We start from the raw sequence: 18,137 nt of genomic DNA, 5'->3' as shown, positions 1-18,137 counted from the left end.
GTAAATAATGACCCCCTTTAAAAATATACTATTAACTTAAAGTATATTTTTAGAGGGGGTCATTATTTACATTTTTTGGTTTGTGACAATTTTAAGATGAACACAAGTTTTTTATCAATCTGGTCATATTTTTTCTTCCTAGGTCTGATACTTGTGCCTGTGCATATAATAAAAGCTTATTGTTCAGGTTGCAGACATGTCATTGACATATATTAGACATAAAAGAGGACCTAAAATGAACATCAGGGGGACACCATAGGTACTCAGAGCAGTAGTAGGAGTACCAGCCACATCAACCAGCTGCTATCAGAGATAAGACTTGAACCATGTAAGAATGTCATTACATATGGCAGATGCTTGAAGTTCCATGAAGAAGGGTTGTAATAGAATGCGAAATGGACTCCATTTCGCGAAATGAACTTACCGCCTACGAAATGGACATTTGTTTGTTTAACCGTGATGAGTAATATTATTTTTATTAATTTATGTTTAATATATGACATAAAACTACAGATTGAACCAATTAATATTACTATTTTCCTATTTTATAGTCATATTTCTGAAAATAATCTGGCCTCTACAAAATGGAGTTTTCGGCCACGAAATGGAGTTTTCGCTTACGGAATGGACATTTGCTTTACAAATTATGGTGTAACTACATGTCACAAAGGGTATCTTTTCTATTCACTAATATTTAATCTGGGACGACAAAAATATTTTTGTCCTAGGTTAAATATCCTATAAAACAGAATCTTTCTATTTGAAAGACCATGTATAAAACACTGAACTATGTGGCATTATTATACGATTATTTTCAAACCTACAAGCATAAATAATGAAAAAATATTACCAAAATTGTTTAAATAGTAATTTTATGTCATATTTCACTTGTTCGTTATTTAAAATGATATTAAATAGTACACTTAAACCAAAATTTAAGAAACAAATGTCCATTTCGTAGTCGAAAAGTTAATTTCGCGAAATGGAGTCCATTTCGCATTCTATTACTACCGCATGAAGAAGAAGAAAAAGAACTTCTTCATGTGCAGTATAGTGTGATCAACTGTATCAAATGCTTTTTGTAGATCTAAAAGTATCATGCAATACTGCCTTTGTCCATTTCAAATAAAATACAATCTATTAAATGAATCAAACATGTATCAGTTGAAAAACCACTTCTAAACCCTGACTTAAACTGCCTGACCATGACTCGAACCCATGACTTTCAGAAGACCAACTGAGCTATCCGGCCGGCTAGACATTTTCTCTTTAATAATAGAATAGTTCTAAACCACAACATATTTCCCCACTCTATTGGTTTATGTCCTTGAATTTCTGATGTTTACAGAGCATAGTGAATTAAACTCATGGTTATATGCAGTCACTGGATGAGAAAAACTTTCAGCTTGACCAGAACACAAACCTGTGACCCACAGAATAATGTACCGCGGCTGTAAGCGATTGAACTATCTGGCCGCTTACACATTTTCTGGCCTAAATAGTGAACAGTTCTAAACCGTGACAGATATTTAGATTTTTAAATTAACAGATAATTAATTCTTAATTAATAAATAAGAAATAAAAACCTTACATACTCATAGTCTAAATTAAAATAACAATTTATTTATTATGTATTATTATTTTTACTAAAAAGGGCTTAGACAGTAAACTATTGGTTGTGCCATTATTTATAACAGGTCAATTTGAAAGTGAACATAACTGTGCTAATACATGTACAATATCTATTTTTTGTACGGATAAAAAACTAACCTTTTTTCTATGATAAGAAATTTTATGAAGGCTGATTTGTATTTTGCATCAAGGGCACTGGGCGAAAACACGAAAATGCAACAAACACACCACTTTGTGTCTGGCGCCCGGTTACTTTTTTGTACTTTGTTGGTTTTCATGTGGCAAAAATCACCCGCTATAAAATTTAGTGTACAAATTTATTCAAGGGCAAATAACAATCTACTCTATGAAAAGTCTGTTGTCGGGTTGACTCAGGAGACTTGGAAATTGAGACCGGTGTCCCTCCATTACAAATAGATAAGACAGAAGCTGTCCTTTTCAATCTATGCACATGTTAGAAAAAAATTAGAATAACCATTCAAAATATGATTTTTTGAGACTTTATCAATTATATTGCTTGATCCAAGTTTCAGGACATTTTCAATCAATACATGTATTATCATTTATAACTTTAAATGAAAGTCTCATCCCTTTAATAATAATGACATAACTGTAACTATTTAAATTCAGAAATATTATAAGTCTCATCATATCAATATACTAAGATATACATGTATGCACATAACATTAATAATTCCCAGTTTCTATTAAATAAATATGAAATCCTAACATTAACATTGGTACTAATGGATGGAATTCAAAATCTAGTAGAATATATAAACTCTGTTATAGATACTATTATTAGCCATCTAACACTGGGTATAAACAACTTTAACCTGTAGACTGATCAATACATGTATTATCATTTATAAATTTAAATGCAAGTATCATCCATCATAACTGTAAGTCTTTAAATACAGAAATACACATTATATCCATATACTATGATACACTTGTATGCACATTACATTAATAATTCTCAGGTTCCATTAAAAATAAATATAACATCCTATTAACAGGAATTCATAATCTTGTAGAAAGAAAACTATACTGTAATGTACATGATATTGTATAGTACATGTATAAAAGTAAAAAAAATCTCAAATACTATATATATAATATAAATAGTCTATATCATGTGATACAGATTAAGTTGTGTTAGTGTCTAAACATTAAATGCATATCTCTTACAGTAACAAATACTGTCCCTCTTTTAACCTTCCATTAGACTTTACTATACAATGTATAACTAACTGCATATAATGTAATCAAGTGTTTAAAATGAGCACCTATATGTATAGCTTAAATATTCTACCTTTCATTTTTACCAAAGGTTATTTTAGTAACAATTCATATACAAACACATAGAAAATAATAATTTCACATAGTGATTAGAAGATGCCTCTAGCAGAATACCTATAGGTATGTACCAACTGAACAAACTAGAAAAATCTGGCCTAGGGTATATCAAGCCAGTAAAAATATATATCAATATTCACTCATCAGGGCCTCTCTGCTTTTGATGACCTTACAACTGGTAAATTTTATAAAAAACAAAAAATAGTAAGTAATACTAAAGATAGAGTAGAAAGAAAAGAACAAATAATTTAGTAAACATGAGTTACTTCCCCTTAAAATTGAGAAAACCTGAAACCCAAAAGAACACCCTTAACATTAAAATGACGAAATGTTGCAGGCTAAGTCAGTTTTATTAAGCCATGCAAATTAATGGTAAAGTATTCATAAAAAAATAGATGACCATGTGACAGCAGTTATTGCAGAAAATCGGATAGCTTTCAACATCCGGATACTGGTACACTTTGTAAAAACAACCATTCTGTGCAACAGATCAACGTAATATGGATAAAATCAATAGGATAATCGTTAACAACAGTCCATTACCTATCCTTATACTCATTTGCAGGTGAACTTTCTTCTTGTAAGAAAATTTTGAAAATATATAAATGAATGAACGAACGGATACAGCATCAATGTAGACCACAACGATATTCGAAATCCGGGTTTTAGTATTGTCAATAAAACTAAGGGACAAGCTGTTAAACTGAGCCTGCAATTTCGTGAAAATAATATCACAATGCACATGCTTTTTATATAAAGTTATTAAATACAAATATAACAACATATTTGTTTACTTGATTTTTACGAATCAAAATAAATCTAATTAACTCAACATGAAATTAACTGCTAATAATAACAGCTCCTTCCATAGGCAAAAATAAAAAGCATTCCATATAAGACGACGCCGCTCACCGGCGTCGCCAATAAACTGAACTGTTGTTTTAATGTTGTTAGTAACAGGATAAAGTATCACTATGAGGGAAGTCATGAAAGCAAATTTTAGTGTGCTATAGTTGTATCAACAGTATCACAATGCAATAAAATAAAACAATAAATAATTGATACAACCATTACAAGTTTCCCCTAGACAATGTAGTAGCAGAACTTTAGTTTGTTCTGATTAAATTAAGCTTTGTTTTATACACAAAACGTTTTGTTTATTACATTAAAAACAAGCAAAATAAAACCGACAAAATGTTCTGTCATAAAGAAAAAATGTTGCTGCAGTGAATCTAAATTTATATTAACAATTATTGTTATAGTGTGGTTGTCAAACAATTGGTAATAGGATGTTGTGTTATTTATGTTGCAAAACTTAAAATTATCATTGGTTACATTAAATTATCATTAGTATTTAAATTATCATTGATAAAATTAAAATTGCCATTGGTAAAATTTAAGTTATCATTTTTAAAATCGACTGGTATATTATCATTGGTAAAATTAAATCTTGACATTGGAAAATTTAATATTTTTGTAATAGACAATTAAACACGAGTTATTGAATTTTAATTAGAATTCAGTAAAAGTTCTGGGGATGGAATAATAAGCATTGTTATAAAACAATTAAACATGGGTTATTGAATTTTGATACAGGTCAACATGATCTACAGGCACTTTATTTATTTATTATAGTAATAGAATGATAATCAAGGGTTGCTATTGAATAATAAATGAGGAAACCTCACAGTTTACGGCTTTTATTTATAACTTATGTCAGACTGTCATTAAAATAAGACACTTGAAAAAGCATAAAACCAATGTCACCCATGTTGTTCTTTTGATGTGTTGAAGGACACACTGGTTTAAAAAAAGAAAATGTTTGTTTTTGCATTCTTTTAGTAAAGATAACAAGTTTAAAACTTAAGATCCCCTTGTCAAACATGGTTTAGCAAGAAGACATTAATGTTAGTAAATGTACATTGTTTTCAGTTTATAACTATATTTCAAAATTTCAAATTGTCAGTTTTGAATGACAGTACAATTTTAATGGGTTTGTAAGGCACTTATTTGTATGTTTCAGTTGTCAGTAATGGGGAAAAACACTTCTAGATAATAATTTCATCCTTAACATAACCATTGAGGTAGTCTATTAGCAAAATATAGGACTTGATATCTTTAAATTTGTAACTAATACTATATTATTATAATAACATAAAATGTAGACCAAAATTTTATTTTGATTTTTTGTTTTTATAGATTTCCTAAATTTCATCTAATTTAAAACTGAATAGAGAGGTAACTGCATGCATATGAGATGTTCATTATAAGCCTTTGGCTTTGGCTTGGGCTTATCAGTTGAAAAAGATTTTTTCTGGACTTAATTATGATTTAATTAAATAAAGATAGTTACCTGTTTATATTATATATTTGATTTTAATTGTATTTTATTATGTTAAATATTATGGAGTTAGAATCTGTTAAAAATGGCAAGTTATCTGCCCTTGATCTAATCACAGCAGTATGTCCTGTCAGTGTTCAGTTATTGCATCATCGGTTTATGAGTTAATAAAGGGCAATAAACCATGTATTACACCTGCTTGTAGACTCGTTACAGGTGTCAATGTTTCATATTTGCTGGTTTTTATGAAGGTCAGTGTCTTATGTCCAGACTGGACATAGGTTTTTATGCTTTATTATATACCTTTAATGGCAATTTATTGATGGGGTATATATCATATTAAAGAATTGAATACATCATGGACTATGCTTGATATGTGGGAAAACCATAGGGAGGAATTAAGTATCAAATTGTGTGAAAAATGAAATTTTGTGTATGAACAACATTTAGTGATTAAATACATTGTATTATCAGTTAAGTAAACAGGAAAAGTGAGAAAAAACAACAATAACAACAAAAAACAACATGTACATGGAATTAACTTAAGATTTGTGTGAGTTTTTATTCCAAGTGTAAAGAGATGGATATAGTATTTGAGATCAATAATTTTTTCATGAATTAAATCGAAAGGTTGGTGGATTATAGTGGTCAGTATAATATATATCAAAGGTATATGCATTTATGAAATACAAACTTTGATAGCAAATTTAACCGATATTTTGTATTTCTTGTAAATTTTGTTTATATTTGTATGGGAACAGTTTTATGAATATGGTAATTCAATTAACCTTATCAGTCGAGATGTCAAAATATATATCCAATGTCTTACATTCCTGCAATTCCAGTAGGAATTGTTTTTCGGAAAGGATCTTGGAAGTTTGTTCGTTGTAATTCTGTGTGGTTGAAAAAAGTAAAATTTTGTGGAATATAAATATAGTAATTTGACATTATATCTACGTCATACTTAATACTGTCTAGTTGGTATTCTTGGCTTCGACCAAAGGCGTTCAAAATTCCATAAAATATTTGGTCGATTGATCTGATATTGTGGCACGTTTGCGGAGAAAAGCTCATAATTTGCGGGAAGTCGATACAAATTAAATCATTCATTTCTTTACTACGGTCGTAAATTTTCTATAAGAACACATCTATTCGAATGATCTATTTTCATTTCCAGTCTCATTTGATTTTCCTCTATGAAAATGCATTCATAGATGGTGATAAAGAAATTTACTCAGAATTTCTGTAATTTCAGCTTGGTATCGGAAATGTTTTTATAAGCAACCATTGACTCAATCCCAAGTGGAAAGGGGGGAAAAAAGAGAAAAAGAAATCATGGACAAGCATCTTAAAACATTGTTCATGATAAAAGTTGATATATGTAGATTTCTGCATGTTATTTTCCATCAATAAAACAGGGAAACTCGTCACCGGCACTCATGGCTGACGTTTGGCTTGGATCTCTGAAGGGAATATCCATATAAATGAGGCATTTTGGTGTAAATGTCTATAAATTTGTGCATGAAAATTGATGGAAATATGCTTGAGCAGTCCATTAGGAGCAGATCTAGCTACAAGTGTTTATCCCATATTTTTCTGATCAATAAAACATAAAGAAGAGCAACAAGTCTGATGGTAGGAATTTTAATACAGACAGACTTGTGCTGATGTCCACCTCTAAAAGTAAACCACCTCTAAAAGTAGACCACCTTTGAAATTTAAAAGGCTCCTGAAACATTTAAGATAATAAATGATATTTCAAAAGAAAACTGTTTACAGAGACCACCTGACAGCATTGATCTTGTATTTTATTGTTTCAAAATGTCGGCATTTTGATAAGTTAAATCAATAAATATGACATTAATAACTATTTCAACTTTCTAAAAAGTTTGAAAATAATTATATTACATTAATTGTGCTAAATAACATGCATATATTTTGGATAATAAAGAAACATTTCACTAGAACTTTGTTAATAAAATAAAAGATAGTGGAAGTATTTAAGATGATATACAATGTTTAATCACATCACCAAGAGTTTTCATTCCAATCCAATATTTTATAAATTATTATCTTGCAAACATGAGTATTTAATTGATAAATGTCACAGATTTTTAGCGACATTGAAGCATTTTCTTGTTCAAAGTCTGCAGAAAAAGCATCAGCTGATGCTAAGTGGGGGTCTTGTATCAATTGAGGAAGAATATTACATATTTTCTCATTAAAGATTTGGCCATAGACGTTCAGCTGTTAAAAAACGCAGACAGAAATTGCTTAAATTGATACCTATAATGTAGTCAGTTTCTGGCAAGCAATCGTTATGATAGAATAATTTCGATATTCTTTGCAACTTGGAGTCTAGACTTGAGTGCCTATTTTTAACGATGGTAAAATTATATTTGTTCCTATTTTCTTGCAGGACATTATTTCCTGGCCTGGATAGAGTAAATATTGAAGATTTTAATGGCAAAGTACATTAAAACAATAAGATATTCAAATTTTAATGTACTCCTGAATTATTTTGAGTTCAGCCTGACTAAAACTTGGCTTAAAAAATCATGCTTTTGCGACTCCATAAAGATGGTATTGCACGGACGTGCATATATTTGACATGACGTCATTTGCTTTATGTAAACATATTGTAAAGACTGTTACACTATAAATGCGCCAATGGAAAATAATTCCTTTGCATTTTACACAGTCTTTAATTTAGGTATGTGATAAATAGAATATTATATTCCTGTAAGTTCATTACTGAATTTATTTAACTTGTTCAATAAATTCGGTATTGAACTTACACTCATTCAATATCATCCATTTATGAAGCTTATTTATAGATAGATCAGTAATAACAAAAAAAATTACAACCAATAGGGGTCAATTTGGTGATATTTGGTGCAGTCAGACATGACGATTATTTTTTCCTAAGATACTCCATAAGGGAGAGATGTCTTCACTCTATATAAGGGCGGGTGATAATTCAAATCTCTCGCTGGAGAATTGTGATGACTTTGTATCAATATTAGTGATTAATTTGACATTTCCAATCAGCCAGGTCCGACTTTTATCTACAGATGTTAGGGTATACAAATAAAGGAATATGTTACAAATATCGGGCCATTATACGCTGATGTGATGTAGCATGAATAATGTAAAGGTGCCGCATCAGACGGCAATGCTGATTAATTCGATGCGAAGTGGTCATAGAGTCGAGGGATTCTGTATGTTCAATAAATATATAACTGTTTGTCTTGAAAAAGATTCCTTTTATCATAATAATGCTTGTACAAAGAATATACTTGACAGTAAAAAAACACTTTATTCAGAAAAAAATATTTAATAGTTGTTTTGTAATAAGAAATTTGACTGGAATACTAAACATTGCTCTGTTTGTGTCAAATGTTGCGGTACTAACGACAATATATTCCTATTTTTATAGCTTGAATGATTGTCGTTAAAAATAAACTTGTCAAAAGGAAGTTAATTCTTCAAGAATTTGAAGAAATTTTAGGAATTCAAAGAAATTTAAGTAATTTGAAGAAGTTTTAGGAATTTGAAGAAATTTGTTTTGATTTAAAACCTAGGTCACTCACATTTGGGTTGGTGTCCCGGTCTATTATCTAAAAGAAAAATAAAGTTACCCAAGAGATTAATTAAATTGGACGGCAAAATTAGATGCAACAAGTATAAATGTGCTATGAAAATGATTGTCTATATTTATTCAGTTAGATTTAATTTCGTCTCCATTCTTTTGCAAGGAAGCGATTTTACAAGTAAATGATTTATGTTGAATTAGAAAGCAAATATATGATTGGTTCTTCTTTTATTACCATAAGCTGAGAAATAATGACAATGTATAATGATTTAAATTTCCTCTTTGTCATCTAAGACTTTGGTGATCGAATGTAAATAGAAACATTACACTTGTTAGTGAGTATGAAAGATATGGGTTGTGGTAGCAGAGGTGAAGAGGGTCACACTTTTATAGATTAAAAGAGATAAATTAACCACTGAAAAGAAAAAATATCTCTATATGTAAAACAAAGCAACAAATTTATAAACATCAAAATCTGAATTGACAGAATGTCAAACAATTTTATTCATAGCTGTCTGTAATACTAGGACAAACTTATTTGCAATAGAGAGGAAGTAAAAGTTTTGATTGTTCAACAAAAGACAATGTTATAGGACTTTCACTGAACAAACAAATGTCATGCCTTTATATAGGTGCTCTTTATATATTATATATTAAAGTGTTTTACGTGATAACCATATCCTATTCAAACCTATCTAAAAAAAAAATTCGATACTCAAGTATTTTTTTATTGGCATATGTTTATGACATGAAGACAGTGTGGTTATTGTACTTGTATTTTTTTCCTGATTTTTATTCTTCATCGGGAATAAAATTATGTCAGTAATTTCAAGTGGACAAATTTGAATTTTATAATTTACTTCAAGTGGATGTAAAATTCATTCCAAGTTTGATGATTGTTGATCTTTTGCGGGTACGAGACTAACATTATTGTCTGTTTACGAGGAATTGATAAGTAATGATTGATCAAATATGGTAAAAACATAAAAATACAGAGAAAAATGTAGCAAATTGAGAAATATTGCGATATTTTCACATGGGAGTGCAAATAATGATGCAAGTCTCGTGGAATTTCATGACAAAAACTAACGTCATAAGACCCATGAGAACCACATTTTATAACGCATTCATGACGAAAATATTTTATTTTGAATATAAAATGAGAGCAATTTTGGCCTATTAGAATATTTGAAGGAAATTATTTTACATTAAAGAAGGTCTACTCTATAAGGGTATTGCATGGTATGCTTTAAATTTAGAAAGGCTCTCAAATTGCTGATAAAAACTTGTATACAAAATTAATGTAGTTTCAAAAGCAGATGGTCTAACACTAAACAGAAAATTATTAATAATTTATTTTTTCTATTTTCAGTTTCTGTTAAGATCTGGGTCCCAAGACAGACCAGGAATTTACAAGGGGGCAGAAATGTATCCCCAGGGTGGTACTGATGGCCCTGGTATGGGTCAGTATGGCCGCCCTGTAAACTATCCAATGTCAGGCTCGCACTTTATCAACACCCCGTATATGCAACAACCGCTTTCTATGCAAGTATATCACCAACAACAACAGCAGCAGCAGCAACAACAACAACAATCCCAGCAGTTTTATCATCAGCAGCAATTTCATCATCAACAACAACAACAAAATGTTCAACCACAACAGCAGTCGCAGCAACAGTTTTACCAACAACAACAACATCATCAGTCTGCGATACAGTATCAACAACAACAGCATAATCAGCCGCCTATACAATACCAGCCTCACCCATACCATTACCTCCAGCATTCTCACTCTGCCCCAGGGTCTCCTGCAAGGGTACTCTCGCCTCCGCCAAGGATACAGTCTCCACCTCCAAGAATGATGAGGATTTCCTCGCCGCCACCATCATCTCCATCATTGTCAAGATTATCAGCGATGTCGCCACCGCCAAGTGCCTCTTCCTCGCCAGCTGCCTCATTCTTTGCCAGGTAAGATATTTATTATATACATGTATATCACTAACTATAAATAGATTTGTCATTATAGAATATGTGAACGTAAAATAATAGTACCTACAATCGGACTTTGTTTGATGATCACCGCTGACATAAGAGAGCAAAAGTGGCCTTTTTTGTCGCGTTTGAACGTAACGTATGTTGCTATATCAGTATGTTCCTGTTCTTAATTGTTATACAGGTACATTTTCATGTTTGTCGGACAATTTACATAGACATGAGTCATGTAGCAGCACTTTTCGTCTTTCAAGGTATTAATTAATGATTTCCTCGTACCATTTAACATTAACTGAACCCAGGGGTGAAGAGGAAGTTATTTAGGGTTAAGAAGAGTCTGGTCTGTCCAACATGGCAACCTTTGTAATTTATAATGCTGAAATTAAAGAGACATGGAAACATTGAAATCTAATTTTGCTTTCTTAACATTTAAGTATTGAATTTTATAAATTCATCAAATGCTTCAATGTCCCAACTGTTACAGCAAAGTTGATATATATTTGATATTTTACACGGAGGCTGCCCGGGGCAATTAGCTATAACCTGTAACAATTCATGATGTACCTTCATTTAACTTTGATATGTATTCTTCTTTTAATCAAATATTATTCTAATTAAGTTAACTTTTTAAATGCTTTGTACTATCAAAGACATATAAAGGTCGAACATGCTTACAAAAAGCAAAATTACAATTTAAAACCAATTTTGCCTCTTTTTTGGTGATCGCGAAGGCGCTTTAATCTAAAGAGAGGAAAAACGTTTTGCTTTAATAGGATTGGTGTCAGTTATCAAAGAATTTATGAACATATGGTTTTTACGCCTTTTAAAATTGAGTTATCGATTAAAGTTTTTCGTAATTTACCATGTGGCTAAAGTTGAAAATTCAATTTTCGTTGTAAATAGTTTCTGTAATGAGAATATAAATATCAATTACTAACAATGGCAGTGTACAGGTGGTTAACGATAGTTATCCATTACAAATTGCTTTGATTTTTTAACACATACCTGTGATATTATTTATCCGTAAGATATGTAATTTTTTTGTAATTTGTAATATTTTCTTTTAAATGACAATCAGATTAAAAAGGATTTTTTTTTTAAATAATATTTTCTTTTGAAGGGTTTTATTTTCTTTGTTGTTTACAAACTGCTCATTTTGTAATTAGCAACAAGATTGTTCAGTTCAATCCTCCTGGAGGAAAGTAAAATATGGGTACGGTATAATTAAATAACCACACACATTCTTAAACTGTCATTATCATCACCTTTTTGGTGTTTTTGGTGTTTTTTTAGTGTTAGTTCTATGAACTTAATTTCTTGTTGTTTTGCCCATTTAAGGAGAATGACTAAGTAATTTGATAAAATAAAAAAAAGGTTTAGCTTTTATAGAATAAAAGCAGCAAACTAATTTGCATCAAAACTACTTAAATTGAATAATTACAATCTATTTTAGCATCTTTGTTTATTCAAACTGTGTCGTTTTTGTATGTTGATTTATAGTTTAAAATGAGGACGAAAAACACCCCTGTAAATAGTTGTGATTCATTATAGTGATTTTAATTATAATGCAATGTAGCTTTTTTCTTTCTTTGTGAATAAGCAAATTGGCACGTTTTAAGTAGCGAGTGTTTCATATTTAATGAGGGATAACAATTTTTGTTGCGACTTCATTCATTTTTCCCACTGTGGCCATGTATGATCATTGAGTGAAACTATCTAGCAACGATTACCAGTTTTATGAATGAATAAGTTCACAAAAAAATATATAATTTGTAAATTTCTCGGGTACCAATAAGTTATGTTCACAAGGGAAGAGTTATTTGAGTAATTATATAATATCTAATCCAGCAATCAAGGCATAACATGCTTTCATTATTCATTTTCTCAAGTTGCAAACAGTTTTGCCAAATCAAATGATCAAATATTGCAGGAATGCCACTAAATTAACTTCAACAAAAGTAAAACAACACCCTTTTTAACACTGAAAAAAAAAGCCGCAGTCGCAAAAAAAAATGCAAAAGTAAATCAACAGCAGACACAAAAAAATAAGCAGGCAAGCAGGAGAATTTCAACAAGAAATTAATTTGTTTCCAAAATTAACATAGCAAAATACATATAATATACAAGCAGTTAAAACCCTGAAGATGTCCATCAAAGCTGACCCTGTATAAAATGCAGATAACATTTTAAGTACACACAGTTTGTCTATGATATTCCTATGTATCTATGTTTGTAAATGTTTGAAGAACTAGGCAAGAGAAATCTTTGCTTCTTTTTTCCCCCTTCAGTCAGCTTAAATGTAGAAAATATGTATAAGAAGACATTTTGTATTTGCATAGTATTTTGTATCAGATAACTTAATTTTGTTTTTGTTGTCTTAAATATCTAAAACTTTGATGTTTATTTAATAGATCTGCAACCTGAAGTTTGCTTTAACCTGTCTCTTTTAAATACACTTTGATTAATTGGAAACTCTCTCCAGTTTTTGCTCTTCTATCTAAATGTCTTTTAAAAGCTTTGCAATTCATTTGAATTTCATATTTATTTTTTTTCTACATTTTGCATTTTGAGGTCATAGCTGATACAGCAAATTCTACAATATGCAAATCTGCGTTCCGAGCTCTTAAGTTAAGTCTCAAATTAAAGAGGCCTTCAATCATTTAATATTCTTGTTTTGTTTTCCCTGGATTCATAGGCATCTTGTTTAACCATGTTGATTGAAAAGAGTAAATCCCTTGTTGAACATGAATAAACTTCCATTTGTAACCTTTAGCAGTTGTAAATCTACTGGCACGAGCCCTATAATTACCTAAATTATCTATATTTATGTGGTCATTAAATTGTTCTGTTGCCTTCCTCCCAAAGGGTATAGGCTTTATTGTAAGATTTTTTATAGATTTTTACATTTCATGCACGCGATCACTTTATCGTAGAAATTCTTCATTGCATAAAAGCGTCTTTTATCACAGACGATAATTCAATATTACTCCCATTAGCATTCCACTTGTAGAATCTCGAGTGCGTTTTGGTGAAAAAAATCAAAACAGCCTCAGAAAGACACTGTTTTCTTTAATTTCGTTCAATTTTGACGTGAAAGTTTCAATATTTGAGCTCTTGAAAGCTTGTCACATTTTGCCACTTTTGAGTGGTTTGTGTGTTTTCTTTAATTTGAATTTCAATAAGCAGACTATTTGATTTAACGGAGGGATGTAACTGTTACATAGCAATGTTTGCCGTGATTATTTCTCTAATTCGGTTTCGTCTAATAAGATCTTTTGTGCTAAAAGGGATGACACGTTTTAAAGTGTCTCTTAATTTGCGGTGTTACATCTCGAAGAGGTTTTGATACAATACTTCTGAATTCCAGAATGAAAAAACATTTTGTTCGTTTATAATTGATTCTTTATGTAAACATAAAGAAAATAATTTGATTAAGGGAAAATGCATTGAAAGCATTGCAACAAACGTAAGAAGAATAAGTGGTTGAATTATCTCATAACTAGATTACTAAACTTTTTTTCACTTATTAGCTCACCTGAGCATATGCTCAGGGTGAGCTATTAGGATCACTCTTCGTCCGTCGTCCGTCGTACGTTGTCCGTTCACACTTTTCAAACGACATCTCCTCTGAAACCATAAGGCAGATCATAATGAAACTTCACAGGGATGTTCCTTGTGTGAAGCCTTAACAAAGTTGTTCAAAGAATTCCATTCCATGCAGAACTCTGGTTGCCATGGCAACCAAAAGAAAAAACTTTAAACATCTTCTTCTAGAAAACCCAAAGAGCTAGAGCTTAGATATTTGGCATGAAACATGTTCTAATGGATGTCTACCAAGTTTGTTCAAATAAAAGCCCTGGGGTCAAAATTGGCCCCGCCCCAGGGGGTCATTGATTTTCCTTATATGCATATAGTAAAAACTTAAAAAAATCTTCTTCTAAAAAACCCAAAGAGCTAGAGCTTAGATATTTGGCATGAAACATGTTCTAATGGATGTCTACCAAGTTTGTTCAAATAAAAGCCCTGGGGTCAAAATTGGCCCCGCCCCAGGGGGTCATTGATTTTCCCTATATGCATATAGTAAAAACTTAAAAAAATCTTCTTTTAAAGAACCCAAAGAGCTAGACCTAAGATATTAAGCATGAAACATCTTCTAATTAGTGTCTACCAAGATTGTTCAAATAAAAGCCCTGGGGTCAAAATTGGCCCCGCCACAGGGGGTCATTGATTTTCCCTATATGCATATAGTAAAAACTTAAAAAAATCTTCTTCTAAAAAACAAAGAGAGCTAGAGCTTAGATATTTGGCGTTAAACATGTTCTAATGGATGTCTACCAAGTTTGTTCAAATAAAAGCCCTGGGGTCAAAATTGGCCCCGCCCCAAGGGGTTATTGATTTTGCCTATATGCATATAGTAAAAACTTTAAAAAATCTTCTCTTAAAGAACCCAAAGAGCTAGAGCTAAGATATTAAGCATGAAACATCTTCTTATCAGTGTCTACCAAGATTGTTCAAATAAAAGCCCTGGGGTCAAAATTGGCCCCGCCCCAGGGGGTCATTGATTTTCCCTATATGCATATAGTAAAAACTTAAAAAAAATTCTTTTAAAGAACCCAAAGAGCTAGAGCTAAGATATTTAGCATGAAACATGTTCTAATGGGTGTCTACCAAATTTGTTCAAATAAAAGCCCTGGGGTCAAAATTGGCCCCGTCCCAGGGGTCATTGATTTTCCCTATATACATAGAGTAAAAAGTTAAAAATCTTCTATTAGAGAACCCAAAGAGCTAGAGCTAAGATTTTCAGCTTGAAACATGTTCTAATGGATGTTTACCAAGTTTGTTCAAATAAAAGCCCTTGGGTCAAAATTGGCCCCGCCCTAGGGGGTCATTGGTTTTCCCTATATTGTATATTAAAGTAATTAAATACTTAAAAATCTTCTTTTAAAGAACCCAAAGAGCTAGAGCTAAGATATTTAGCATGAAACATGTTCTAATGGGTGTCTACCAAATTTGTTCAAATAAAAGCCCTGGGGTCAAAATTGGCCCCGTCCCAGGGGTCATTGATTTTCCCTATATACATAGAGTAAAAAGTTAAAAATCTTCTATTAGAGAACCCAAAGAGCTAGAGCTAAGATTTTCAGCTTGAAACATGTTCTAATGGATGTTTACCAAGTTTGTTCAAATAAAAGCCCTTGGGTCAAAATTGGCCCCGCCCTAGGGGGTCATTGGTTTTCCCTATATTGTATATTAAAGTAATTAAATACTTAAAAATCTTCTTTTAAAGAACCCAAAGAGCTAGAGCTAAGATATTTAGCATGAAACATGTTCCAAATGGGTGTCTACCAAGTTTGTTCAAATAAAAGCCCTTGGGTTAAAGTTGGCCATGCCAGGGGGAGGGGGGTGGGGGAAAGTCATTGTTATTCATTATTTGTGTATAGTAAAAACTTAACATCATGAAATATCTTCTAATGGGTGTCTTCCAAGTTTGTTCAAATAAAAGCCCTTTAGTTTAAACTTGCCCGGCCCTGGGGGCCTATGTTCAGGTGAGTGACCCCAGGGCCATCATGGCCCTCTTGTTTATATTAAAAGATGTACGATTAAAAATGCAGTCATGATATATTGCGCAGGTTGGCTGTTTACTCCAGATTTTCAAAAATTACAAAGCCGTCTGCTTCTGGAAAGGGAAGCAAGGTATTAATTGATGAAGTGATGACGTGTCCTCATTAATAATGTTTCAAGAGTTAACTCCCCTTTTCCACTTTGATTAATATGTGATATAAGTGAAAGAAATTAAAAATAAATTTTCCAAATTTTCCTTCGACTGTACATGATATTTGATAACGTCTGTATTTAGTTTCTATTAATCTTGCATGTTTGCTCATGCTTCATTATCAAATGATATTTCCAAGAAAATTAGACAAACCTTGTATGAAATGTGTTATTTCTTGAAATACTAATGCAGATTATATCATTGAAAAAAAAAATGGAAATAAATTCTTTTCATTGGAAAGCATATTGCCTTCTTGATTAAAGAACTATTGTATTGGTTTGCCAAATATAAACATTTCTGACTAGAAAGATTGTACGGTTATTTCAGGCCATTCTTTTTAATTGCTTTGGTCTTCGAGATCTATTTGTTCAACAGTTATTATGATTCATAGGAAATAAGGCTCAACAAGTCTTTGATAAAAACTGTCAATATTTCCATGAGAAAATCATATCAAATTACAGGTGCTGAATTACTGAAGTAAATCCATAAAAATAATTACCGCGTAAATCTTTGTTTTGTTTCGAATCCCCTCAGAAACTCTTCAATATTGAAGGTGAAATCGACATGGTGAAACTAATTCGCCTTTTAAGAATGTCATCATAATGAAAGAAATGTATTGTTTATATGATATCATCAAAAAAATTCGTTAATTGTAGGAATCTTTGTCGGAAATAGCAAGCCGAATGCTGGTGGTATTGTAACGATTTTCATCAACTTAGAACAACAATTTGATCCAATATTGACAAATGCATTGTGGGAGCGGAATTATTAGTAAACTGTTATTAAAGCCGATATAAAAGGCCTATAATTATCTATAAATAATTTACAGAATTAGAGAATATCAAGTAGTATTAAATGTCAATAGATTCATATACAAAGACGTATTAAGTAATTATTCTGTCATGGTATATTGTAACATTTAATGTTCGTACACAATGTCGTACACAATGTGTGTAAGGGCAGTTTTTAATGGTAACAGTGCAGTATTGAACCATAAAATTCGGAGCCTGAGATATACACATTCTCGAAGCTGCAATAAACGTGTCATCGTATCAAAGAGCTGAAGATCTGATTTAAATATCAACAATTCTATAGCATAGAATAAAATAATTATACTCGTAACTTATTAATTCACATGGTCTCATTGTACTTGTTGACCTTCTGAGTCACGCATTGACCAATCATGTTCTTCGATGATACATACAGACCTTATGGACAGCTATGGACCGGGGCTAACTTTATTTAAGCTATTAATTTTCACTAGGAAATGACCAGAGCAATTAACGAAGAAATTTATGATGTCAATTTCCATGTTTTCTGTAGTAGATCATCTTATCAAATTTCGGATGGCCAATTTCTACTGGTATCCGTGTAGGGGGCGACTAAGGGATTACCAATTATTGGAAAACATGAAAAGTAGGGATACGTATTGTCCACAGTTAATATAA

At 31.4% G+C, this 18,137-nt stretch overlaps 1 protein-coding gene across 2 annotated transcripts in view; it reads left to right on the top strand.

Moving 5' to 3' along the window:
• The window catches only part of LOC132748674 (kinesin-like protein KIF26B), a 252,423-nt gene that overhangs the window by 165,759 nt on the left and 68,527 nt on the right, over positions 1-18,137 (top strand). For both annotated transcript variants that reach the window (XM_060738285.1, XM_060738286.1), the window contains exon 6: positions 10,300-10,895. In XM_060738285.1, coding sequence (XP_060594268.1) covers positions 10,300-10,895 — 596 coding nt within the window. The remainder of the gene's footprint in view (positions 1-10,299; positions 10,896-18,137) is intronic.

The sequence above is a fragment of the Ruditapes philippinarum genome, unplaced genomic scaffold (genome assembly GCF_026571515.1).
Source record: "Ruditapes philippinarum isolate M1 unplaced genomic scaffold, ASM2657151v2 ctg101_1_1_1_1, whole genome shotgun sequence".
Classification (NCBI taxonomy): Eukaryota; Metazoa; Mollusca; class Bivalvia; order Venerida; family Veneridae; genus Ruditapes; species Ruditapes philippinarum.
The sequence above is the reverse complement of the archived record's forward strand: the minus strand, read 5'-3'. Positions and strand labels throughout refer to the sequence as shown.